The 12202-nt window shown below is 53.9% G+C and overlaps 1 protein-coding gene across 1 annotated transcript in view; it reads right to left on the bottom strand.

Moving 5' to 3' along the window:
- The window catches only part of LOC128826913 (IgGFc-binding protein-like), a 119290-nt gene that overhangs the window by 97134 nt on the left and 9954 nt on the right, over positions 1-12202 (bottom strand). Inside the window, exons 2-5 of the mRNA XM_054010466.1 lie at positions 9514-10740; positions 8913-9253; positions 2835-3408; positions 514-1112 (exon numbers count right to left, since the gene is read on the bottom strand). Of these exons, the coding sequence (XP_053866441.1) occupies positions 514-1112; positions 2835-3408; positions 8913-9253; positions 9514-10740 (2741 nt within the window). The remainder of the gene's footprint in view (positions 1-513; positions 1113-2834; positions 3409-8912; positions 9254-9513; positions 10741-12202) is intronic.

Raw genomic sequence — 12202 nt, 5'->3', positions numbered from 1 at the left:
AGCATTTTTTGTGTTTTGGATAGTTTTGAAAATAAAATTAAAGGAAATTTTCAAATTAAAAGTCATTTCAAACTGATTTTTTTTAAATGTCAAAATGGAACATTTGATTGGGTTGGGGGTGGGGGAATCATTCAAATTGAAACAATCTGGTGAAATCAACACAAATTTGCCAAGTATTTTGGTGTTGCTGAACCTGCATTTTATTTTTATTTTTACCAAAAAAGGTTTTGTATGAAAACTGTCAGCCAGCTAAAGTCCAGATATCCATCAGAATTTTCAGTGTATTAAGAGAACTGCCTAAGTGTGCTGAAAAGGTGGTTTGAGTAAACATCGAATCCCAGAGTCCTGGAGAAAGGAAAGGAAAAAGAAAAGGTAAAATGAGCAAACTCAGGAAAGAAGAAAAGAATGTTGACTGACCACAGGAAAGAAAGAAAGTTTCGGTGGCTAAACATGGCAAAGGAAGACAGGTTTGATGACTGACCAGGAAAGGGTAGAAAGGTTTGATAAACTTACCATGACTCTGCCGGGATTTTCCCTGCTGATCACAATGTCGACCTCATAGACTTTGACCTGCACAACTTTGGTGAAGGACACAACTTGGCTGCCCCGATGGTCGTTCTGAACTAGGACCTGGAAATCCACCAGGTCCTGGCTTTTGATGCACATCCCGGCGAACTGATACAGGCAGGTGCCTTGGAAGTCAAACTTCTTCCCGTCAAAGCTGATGTAGTGAGGATCCCCCGAAGCTGAGCAGGTTCCGTAGCTGATGGGGTAGCAGTTCTGGATGCCATTCTCCACCCGGCACTGCTCCCCAGTCCTGCACCCTGTGGCCTGGCAGCTCACTTGCCTGGTTTGCGGTTCACAAAGGCACCGTCTTGTGCAGGTGTTGTCCCCCCAGAATTGCTCTCCAAGGGCATATAGACGCCCGTTGAACTTGCACCCACAGCTGGCCTTGGGGATGCATTTTCCAGCATCCAGCACGAAGCCCTCATTGCACTGGCAGGTCTCCACACAGGGCAAGGAGCAGTTGTTAGGGGCCGCTTGGTCATTGCAGGTGGCAGGACACACGGAGCCACAGAACTGGTACTGGCTGTTCTCCGGGCAGGGCAGAGCTGTCAAAAGAACAGGACACTGAGGTCACTGGGAATATTGCTCCCTGTAGCGTTAAACAGTTTGGCACAGGTCTGAGGAGCCCAGCTGGAAATTCTGCATCATAGCAGCCCCTAATGATACTCCTGAACCTACAGTGAGCTCTGACCCATAGACCTAGAGATGTTACAGCCCCCATCACCTTCAGTCCATGGCTTTGTCCCGTTTACCTTTAAAAGACTGAAGTAATGGGGCTCCCACCCATCCACTGCAGAAGATAATTCTGTAGGCTGATAGACTTCATCATTTCCCCTTTGTTCCGTCTTGTCCCATTACTGTTAGATATACCCACTGGGAGTACCTTGAACATTTCCCCTACCCACTTCCTCACTCTTCAGATCCTCTGAGAGGGTTGTCTCCTCCAGTGCTTATGCCTAGTCTACAGGAGAAAGGGTATGCTAGTATACCTAGACCAGCAAACTCCCCTAGGCGGGATACTGCTTATACCAGCAAAAGAGTTTTTATGCTGCTATCGCTCATACCATTTCCCCAAATGAATTAAGCTATAATGGCAAAAGGTCTTTGCTGGGTCCTCTGTCCAGCTGTGGTCACCCATGTTGAAGAAAGATCAAATCAGACTAGGGTAGGTGTAGCGAAGGGCTAGTAGGATGATATGGGGAAGGGAGGGCTATTTTAAGAGAGTAGACTAAAAGAGTTTCGCTTATTTAACCTAGCGAAGAAGGGGATGTGATTACTCTCCATAAATACATTGAGGGAAACACCAAGGAGGGAAAAGAGATGTTTAAACGAAAGGAAAACATTGGCACAAGAACAAAGGAGGCTAAACTGGCCATGAGTCATGAAACAGATTTGCAATAGGAGCAGTTGGGTAAAGAACTTCACTGATTTGAAGATGGAGACTGATAAAATTCTGAACGGGATTGTGTGACGGGATGGCTGCAATTGGATGGACTGGATGCAATGACCCAGGAGGTCCCTTCCAGTCCTGTGTTCCTATGTTTGCCAGTATAATTGTGTCTACACTAGGGTTGTTTGCTGGGGTAAAACTGTCACGAGGAATCACAGCCCTAACTGCCATTCTTATGCTGGCAAATGTTTCTAGCATAGGGCTGGCTTGAGTCATCAGTTAGCCAAGCTATGCACATGGTTTCCTTCTTATTCAGTCCCCCCATCTCTTTAATTATTTGCATTGGCCATTTTTCAAATTCCCCCAACAGCCAAGGTTGAGGCTGGAACCTCTGCTGAAATCAAAGAAGTCATGCCGAGTTCCACCAGAGAAGGAATTGTCTCATTATTGTTAGTTATAGGTGCCTAACAAGTGTTAAAAAAAGACAGAGCTATTCAACAGAAGCCAACTGGGGACCACTGAGGTGAGATACAGAGAGATCAATTCTCATTGTGATGTTCCAAAATTACTTAAACATCTATCTGTGCAGTCCTACCACATCCATGATATCTCAGAACCTCCATGATATTTACACTCAGTTCTACAAATCTCTTTAGGCCTCTTGGGGGACCTGTTCCCATTCCCATTTCACCTTAACTTCAAACTCTGATACTAAAACCTGCTGCCTTTAGCTCATGAGCCAGCATCTGGCTGGGATGATTTAGTTGGGGTTGGTCCAGCTTTGAGCAGTGGGTTGGACTAGATGACCGCCTGAGGTCTTTCCCAACCCTAATCTTCTATGATTCTATGATCTCTTTGTCACCCTGGGTATACTCACAGCACCCCGTGGGCATCCTCCAGTCAGAGATATCCACCCCCTCTCTCCGGCAGGCATCGGCGTAGCTCGTCAGTGCCTGGCACAGCATCTCCTTGAGGCCATTGTTCATGCACAGATCATAGACGCAGTTGTCCAGGTAGATTTTGGGGTCGATCACGGAGTGGCATCGGCTGAAAGGGCCACCCGCCTCTTTGGTGATCCAGCCGCAGAAGGGCTCAGCTTTGTACCTGTCAACCAGCTCTGGGGAGCAGCTCTTGCATTCCCCGTGGCAGTCGTCCCAGCAGAACCTGTCCCCGTCCTCCACCTTCCAGCTCTTCCCGAACTCCACGGGGTTGGCAGCCAGCGCCCCCGTGGGGGTGGCAAAGTCATCCCTGGCATCCCCGTTGTAGTTGCCACAGAGGCCACACACATGCTCCCAGAAGCTGCTGGAGATCTTCACCACCAGGGAGCTGCCCCAGTTGTAGGAGACCCTCAGGGAGAAGTCAGTCTCGATGACCACAGAGCCCCCACTCTGATACACCCTCAGCTTCCCCTCGAGCACAGAGATGGGGAGGCGGGAGCGCTGGTCATTCACCTGGAAATTGAACCACAAGAAACTGTCATTGTTTTGGGTGCATTATCCAAAGGAATCTGGCACAGTGAGGGACTGAGGCTGCTATGTGGCACTGCAGTACAAATAATAAATAATAATAGGTTGAGATTTGCAAGGTTAGCTAGGGGATTTAGCCACACAACTCCCATTAATTGCAATGTAGTTACATACCCAAGTCATCCTTGGAAATCTCAGCCACAGATTTTTCTATACAAAGCCACCATTAGCTTGACATGCTCTGCTGAAGACAGAGGTAGAGAATTACATGAGCAACTTGGTGGGAGGGGGGTTCCAGAGCTGGGATAGTAGAGCTATGTGTATGTGCGGACTGGAGGGGGTAGCCTAGGGCTGGGATAGTTGGGGGGAGATTGTGGGTCTTGATTGATGGTCACCAGCAGATCTATGTGTATGTGGGGAGTTGCAGGGGGACTGTCAGTTTAGATTGAGAGGCACTGGCAGAGCTGGGTGTGAGGTGATACCAGGTCAGGATTAAGGGGCATTGGCAGAGGTGAGGGGAAAGGGGGGAGCCCAGGGCTGGAATAGCAGGGGGCTCTGAGTTAGGATTAAGGGGCATTGGCAGAGGTGAGGGGAAAGGGGGGAAGACCAAGGCTGGAATAGCAGGGGGCTGTGGGTTAGGATTAAGGGGCACTGGCAGATCTGGGTGTGAGGTGATCCCAGGTCAGGATTAAAGGGCATTGGCAGAGGTGAGGGGAAAGGGGGGAGCCCAGGGCTGGAATAGCAGGGGGCTGTGGGTTAGGATTAAGGGGCACTGGTAGAGATGAGGGGAAAGCGGGGAAGACCAGGGTTGGGGGTTAGGATTACGGGGCATGGGTAGAGGTGATGGGAAAGCGGGGGCTGTGGGTTAGGATTAAGGGGCACTGTTAGAGGTGAGGGGAAAACGGGGAAGACCAGGGCTGGAATAGCAGGGGCTGTGGGTTAGGATTAAGGGGCATTGGCAGAGCTGAGGGGAAGTGGGGGGGAGACCAGGGCTGGAACAGCAGGGGACTGTGGGTTAGGATTAAGGGGCACTGGCAGAGCTGAGGGGAAGTGTGGGGGGGGGGAGACCAGGGCTGGAACAGCAGGGGACTGTGGGTTAGGATTAAGGGGCACTAGCAGCGCTGAGGGGAAGTGGGCGGGGAGACCAGGGCTGGAACAGCAGAGGACTGTGGGTTAGGATTAAGGGGCACTGGCAGAGCTGAGGGGAAGTGGGGGGGAGACCAGGGCTGGGTGTCACGGAGTATTGGGGAACTCAGGGCCCTGCACCCCCGGTTTCCTGCGATTCACCATGACTCTCAGCCAGCCAGTAAAGCAGAAGGTTTATTTGGATGACAGGAATACAGTCCAAGACAGGTCTTGCAGGCACAGACAACAGGGACCCCCTCAGTTAGGTCCATCTTGGGGTCCCAGGGCATCCCAGCCCACCCCCCTTTGGGGGGTCAGAGCAATCTCTGCCTCCCCACCATCTCACCACCCAGCTTCCAAGACTCTGCCTTCAGCGACCCCTCCCACAGCCTTTGTTCAGTTTCCCGGGCCACGGTGTCACCTGGGCTCTCATGTTACACGCCCAGGTATTCGCCTTCGGGCAGACTATCCTAGCCCCACTCCCCTGTCAGCATTCACAGACCACAGTAAGAACAGTCCCAGTTCGTCACATCTCCCCCCTTCGAGACCGAACTGAACAGGGTCACTTTAGACAGTGACCCGGGGAAGTTCGAACCTACCCCCGTTCCCATGGATGCCCCCGCATCCCTCCCATTCCTTGGTGAGAATTACACCAGGCCCCTCCAGTTTCACGCCCCCCCTTAGGTCGGGGGTGCTTGATGGCACTCGCAGTTCGCATGTGGGAAGGTTTATGCGGCCTGTGCCCTTTTCCCACCCCCATACCTCTGGGGTTCCAACTGGGCTGTGGTCTTCTCCCAGCGCTCCAGTCTGGAGGTCTGTGCTTTGGGCTCTCTTGGTTTAGAGCCGCCCTTTTAACCTTGGCCACCCTCCGGAAAGGATCCTTTATGCTGGGCAAGGGTCCTAAAGCTGTTTTCCCCTTGTCCCAGGCCTTCCTCCCCGTCTGACAGGGGTCACAGGATCCGCAGTACTGTCAGACAGTAACAAAGACCCCAGGCCAGTAAAAGCTCCGTAGCAGCCTCTGCTGGGTACGCCAGGTTCCCTGGTGCCCTGAGAGGGGAATGTCATGGGCCCGGCACAGCAGCTGGCGGCGATACTTCTGGGGTACCACCAGCTGCCTCCTGATCCCCCGACTCCATTTTCCCTGGGGGAGCCCATTCTCGGTACAGGAACCCCTTCTCCCACAGGAACCTTTTCCGGCCACCTCGTCCCATGGTCTGTACCGCATTGAGGTCGGCCAGGTCCCTTATCTTCCGCAAGGAGGGATCTCTCTGCAACTCGGCCTGGAACTCAGCAGCTGGGACAGGGATGGCCACCTGCTCTTTCTCGCCCGCTGGGTCTGAAGCTGCAGCCTCCCTGAGCCGTGTCCCTGGGCGTTCCCTCCCCACCGGGTTAGGGTCCTGCGCCTCAGGCAAGGCACCCCCCCCAAGGCCAGGGCGCAGTGCCCCTCGCCGGCTCTGACTGCGGGTCACAACCAGTGCCCTTTGGGGGTTGCTTGGCCAGTTCTCCAGGTCCCCCCCCCATCAATACCTCAGTGGGCAAATACGGGTGTACCCCCACATCCTTGGGGCCCTCCTTGGCCCCCCACTTCAGGTGTACCCTTGCCACGGGCACTTTGACTGGTGTTCTGCCCACCCCCGTCAGGGTCAGGTAGGTGTTGGGCACCACCTGATCTGGGGCCACCACCTCAGGCCGGGCCAGCGTCACCTCTGCGCCCGTATCCCAGTATCCATTGACCTTCCTCCCATCCACCTCCAGGGGAACAAGGTACTCTCTCCGGAGGGACAGCCCCGCGCCCACCGTATAAACCAAAAACCCTGAGTCTGGAGCATCCAGCCCCCTAGAGGAGCTGGCCCGGTGCTCTCCTCCCTCCTTAGCAGGTGGTACTCTGCCAGCCCCCCTTCCCTGGGAATGCTGCCTCTCGCCGGGCTGGGTCTCTACCCAGTCAACCCTCTGTGGGTTCAGTCTGCTCAGTCTGTCCCCGAGCCTGGGGCACTGGGCCCGTATGTGGCCTTTTTGGCCACAGTGGTAGCAGCCCACGTCCCATGGGTCCCCCCGAGTGGGTCGGATGGTCCTGACGCCGGATGTTCCCCTTTGATGGGGTTTTTCTGTATTTTCCCACGGGGAGGTCCCATGGTGACTCTCTCTCTGCGTTGTGGTGGGACTGTTCCTTTGGGACTCCTCCCTGTTATCTCCTGACCGGCTCTTTACAAACTCATCGGCCAGCCGGCCTGCATGTCGCGGGTTCTCTGGCTTTCTGTCCACCAACCACAGCCTCAGGTCGGATGGGCACCGCTCATACAGTTGCTCCAGTACCAGCAGTTTGACCAGGTCCTCCTTCGTCTGGGCCCCATCAGCCCACTTGCTGGCGTATCCTTCCATGCGGACGGCTAGTTGCAGATAGGAGATCTCAGGGGTTTTATCCTGACTCCGGAACCTTTCCCGGTACATCTCAGGAGTCAGCCCAAACTCACGTAGCAGGGCCTTTTTGAATAGTTCGTAGTCCCCTTTCTCTGCCTCTTCCAGTTGGCGGTACAATGCCACGGCTTTGGGGTCCAGTAAGGGGGTAAGGACCCGGAGTCTGTCCGCGGGATCAACCCGGTGCAGCTCGCAGGCCGTCTCAAAGGCCTCCAGGAAGTCATCCATGTCCTCCCCCTCCTTGCGTGGGGCCAGGATGCACTTATCAAAGCTCCGTGCAGTCCTGGGCCCCCCCTCACTCACCGCAGCTGCGGGTTCGCTGCCCCTCAGTCTCGCCAGTTCCAGTTCATGCTGTCTCTGTCTCTCTTTCTCCTCCCGTTCATGCTGACGCTGTCTCTCTTCATGCTGTCTCTGTCTCTCTTTCTCCTCCCGTTCATGCTGTCTCTGTTGTTCACGATCCTCCAGCTCTCTCAGTTTTAGCTCTTTCTCCCATTCCAGCCAATTCCGCTCCACGGATACCGAACGTCGCCGGGAGGATCCTCTGCTGGCCGGCGAGCTTCGCCGGGAGGATTCCCTGCTGGCCCGGGGGGTCACGGCGCCTTCGGTATTTGCTGGGTTCCTCCCCACCCTTCCCCTAGGCATAGGAAGGAGGGGTCTCGGGAAGCCCTCAGCAGCCGGCTGACCACTCCCAGCTGGGACAGACTCTGGTGCCTGCGCTGCATTTGCCAGGCTGCTTCCCTGAGGCACAGGGATCAGTTAATTCGCGCGATCTTCCGCCTCCAGCCGGGCAATGAGCTGTTCTTTGGTGAGCCTCCCAATGCACAGCCCCCTCTGCTTGCACAGCTCCACCAGGTTGCTCTTAAGCCGCTTGGCATACATCTTCCTGCTGACCACTCACCGGCCTGTGTGCTCACAGCTCCCCACAGTTCCCAGGGGGCCCCCTAGTGTGCCAGCCCTTCTCGAGGTCACCACTTCTCTGCCAGGGTCGAGCTGCAGACTCCTCCGCCCCTGGGACCACTCGCTGCGATCCCCCCGGGGGACCCTGTTACTGCAAAAGTCCTTCTCGCTGGTCACACACTCCCAGGGGTAATAACCGTCCCTCTCTCACTCTTCAGCACGCCTGGTCCCCGTCAATCCCCCTTCGTTTTACTGCTCCCCAGTCACTTACTGCAGGAAGCGCCGTCCACGGGGTGCAGTAGATCCCGCCGCTGCCACCAGTGGTCACGGAGTATTGGGGAACTCAGGGCCCTGCACCCCCGGTTTCCTGCGATTCACCATGACTCTCAGCCAGCCAGTAAAGCAGAAGGTTTATTTGGTTGACAGGAATACAGTCCAAGACAGGTCTTGCAGGCACAGACAACAGGGACCCCCTCAGTTAGGTCCATCTTGGGGTCCCAGGGCATCCCAGCCCACCCCCCTTTGGGGGGTCAGAGCAATCTCTGCCTCCCCACCATCTCACCACCCAGCTTCCAAGACTCTGCCTTCAGCGACCCCTCCCACAGCCTTTGTTCAGTTTCCCGGGCCACGGTGTCACCTGGGCTCTCATGTTACACGCCCAGGTATTCGCCTTCGGGCAGACTATCCTAGCCCCACTCCCCTGTCAGCATTCACAGACCACAGTAAGAACAGTCCCAGTTCGTCACAGACTGTGGGTTAGGATTAAGGGGCACTGGCAGAGCTGAGGGGAAGTGGGGGGGGGGGGGAAGACCAGGGCTGGAACAGCAGGGGACTGTGGGTTAGGATTAAGGGGCACTGGCAGAGCTGAGGGGAAAGGGGGGAAGACCAGGGCTGGAATAGCAAGCGAGCTGTTGTTTCAAATCTGAAGTAAAACTCTGTAGTAAAACTTTCCAGCAGCTGCCATATGTGACTTTATGTTCGCATCACCAAATCTACCCTTAAAACATAAGCAGAAAACAAAGTATCAGTATTTATTCATGTTGCTCTCTTACCCTCACAAATCCAGTCTCATATCTGACCACTGAGACAGTGACATTATAGACTTCAACCGTCACATAACCAACATAGGAAACACGCGTGTTGCCCCTGTTGTCATTCTTGGCCTTGACACTGAACGACGGGAGAGTTGAGTCTGAGCCACAGGTCTTGGCGATGGTATAGGTGCAGGTGCCCATGAAGTCGAAATTCCGCCCATCGAAGGTGTGATAATGTGGGTCTCCCTGAGCCCAGCAGGTGGATTCTGACTCAGCCACACACTCCGGGCGGCCATCTACAATCTGACACGTCTCTTTCTTCCTGCACTGAACAGTGCTGCAGGACAGGGTCGAGTTACCTACAAAGATTCAACCGGCCAGTTATACAAGAACTCACGTATGCCATGGACTGGCAGGCATTGAAACAATCTGTTTGTTTGCTGTGCATTTTTCAGCCACTAGCAGTCCAAGTGCAGGATGAGGGGGCCGATAAACAAAGGAGACGAAGCTTGATTTCAAGCTGGGTGCACTCTCTTTGTGTATATTTGGTGTCATATCCCATTCTATGGAGGATTGGGAGAGGGGGGCTGGCTTTTATTTACACCCAAAATTGACTTACTCTGTGCACAAAGGCCAGATGAGCCATATCCACCATGATTGTTCCCTCCAAAGCTCAGCAGACCGAAGGGAGAGGTCGGGTGCTCTATGGAATGGGCACTAATCCCTGTGCCGAAGCTGTACTCTCCCCAAGAATACTCCGTGCCGGGGATCTGCCTCCACTGGACATTTCCTATGGCTCTCTGATCAGAGGTGATCCTGCCGGACTCTGAGCTCTTGACTATGATCAGCACATGGTTCTCAAAATCCTTCACCCCGTCAATGTGGTAGGACTGGCAGTAGTTCGTGACGGGTGGGATGTTGATGAAGAACGGGTCATACGTGGATTTCCCATTTTTAGCACCAGTGAAGAAGAGAAGAACCTGGATGCCGGTGCTAGCAGAGATGTAAAGTGGGTGAGAGCCTCGGACTTCAAATTCAACAACCCGCCCGGCCAATATGTTGCGGGAAGCTCGTCTGGGCCCTGACTGATAGTCAATGCGCGTGTTTTGGGAGGCGATGATGTATGCAATGTCATACTTGTTCTGGAAGGACAGAGGAGGGACGATGTATGTGCTGCCCCAGCTGGAGACAGACAGGAGCTGCTCGACAGCGTGATCACAAACGGTGTATTTTTCAGCACAGCTGTGCCCAGTCAAGACGGCCACAGGTTCCCGAGACTCGATCTTGGTACCGGATAAATCAACTAAGCTTTGCAGTTGCAAGGCTTGGTAGGGAGCGAGGGCAACAGTGAGTTTGCGCCCAGCAGCATAGATCCACCGTTTGAACATTACAGCCCCTTTCAAGTAAATATCAACTGTAGTGGGAGCCTGCCCTGCTACGACAGCAAACTCTTTGTAGCTTCCTAAATGTAAACCAGGTGGAGTTACAATGTAATATACAGTACCCAACTTCTCAGTGGGGTACACTACAGTGGTAGCAATGGAATTGGGCTTTGAGTTAACAGACAGGACAGAGATGTCTTTGTCAGCCTGAATCAGGATGGTGCTATCAAAGATTTTGCTCCCAAACATCTCTACTGAGGCTGGGATCTGCACGGTCACCGTCTGTCCTTCTCCAACAGGCGTCACTCTCCGAAACGTTTTACCCTTGTTCACCGTCACAGTAACCGTAGTGGAGGCATGGTAACCAGTGATGAACAGCTTGCAATCTGCTCTGACACTTTGGACATAGTTTTGCATGAAGACCGTAATGAATTCTTTCCCACGGAAACTTGCTCTGCAAAGACCTGAAAGTAACAGATTGTGGGTTAAGAAAGAGGGTCAGAAACTCCACACCAAATCGCAGCTGGGAAAAGAACCCAAGTGTCCCAACTTCCAGATTCACTGCACTAAACAAGAGATACTAGTCACCTACCAGAGGTGGGAATAGAACACTGGAGTCCTGACTCCTAGGCCCTCTTAGTTCAACCCTAAACCCCACATTCCTTCCAGACTTAAAAATAGAAACCAGAAGTCCTGACTTCCAAACCCCTCTGCTCTAACCATTAGACTGGCACTGTCCCCCGGAGAAGGGAGAACATGCAAAAGAAGACCAAATATGAGGAAGAATGACTTAATAACAGTAGGAAATAAAGTATGAAGAAGAAGCTTAAATGTGAAAAAGACCAGACATGAAGAAAGCAAATCAACCATCGCAGAGAACCCTGAACTTGAAAAACAAGGTCAACTGAATATGAATACAAAGAAAAAGATGACACACAAAGAAGTCCCACCAAACACAGGGACAAATGTGAGGAAGACAGAAAACAAAGAAGATGAGAACCAACATGAAGAACAATAACTCCTCACTTAACATTGTAGTTATGTTCCTGAAAAATGCAACTTTAAGTGAAATGATGTTAAACGAATCCAATTTTCTCGTAAGATTGAATGTAAATGCGGGGGGTTAGGTTCCAAGGAAATTTTTGGGGGGCAGACAAAAGCCATTATATACTGTACTGTACTGTACTGTGGTGGGGAGGTGCCCCTAGCTTACTCCTGGGGATCAGGGCTGGGGGTGCAGGGTCTGGGAGGGAATTAGGGTGTGGGAGGGTGTTCAGGGTGGGCTGTGGGGTCTGGGAGGGAGTTAGGGTGCAGGAGGGCACTCAGGGTGGTGTGTAGGGTCTGGGAGGGAATTAGGGTGTGGGAGGGCACTCAGGGTGGGCTGTGGGGTCTGGCAGGGAGTTAGGGTGCGGGGGGGTGCTCAGGGTGGGGGTGCGGGAGGAGGCTCAGGGCTGGGGCACGCAGGGGGTGCAGAGCACTTACCTGGGGCAGCTCCTATTTGGTGCAGGGGGTGTGCAGGTGGCTCTGCGCAGCATGGCACCATCCCCATGGCTGCAATTCTGGGACCCACGATTCTGGGAGCTGCCCCACGCCCCCGGCAGACAGGGCCCCCGGAACCCAGGTGCTTTAGGGGCTGCAGGGCCCTGGGCTAAGGGGGCCCTGGGGCCCTGGCCTGCAGCTGTACAGGCCCTTTCAGAATGTGGCCCTGCAAGTACGGGCCGGAGGACTCAGGAGGAAGAGGGGCAGCCGCGCAGCCAGCGGCCGGAGAGAAGTGGCGCTTTCCCCTTCAAAGCTGATCGGAGAGATGCCCCTGCTCCTCCTGAGTCCTCTGGCCTGTGCTCGCAGGCCTCGGGGCCCCCTTAGCCCAGGGCCCTGCAGCCCCTAAAGCCCCTGCATTCCGGATGGCCCTGCCTGCCGGGGGGGGGG

The sequence above is a fragment of the Malaclemys terrapin genome, chromosome 21 (assembly GCF_027887155.1).
Source record: "Malaclemys terrapin pileata isolate rMalTer1 chromosome 21, rMalTer1.hap1, whole genome shotgun sequence".
Classification (NCBI taxonomy): Eukaryota; Metazoa; Chordata; order Testudines; family Emydidae; genus Malaclemys; species Malaclemys terrapin.
Note: the sequence above shows the minus strand (reverse complement) of the source record. Positions and strands in the feature narration are given on the sequence as shown.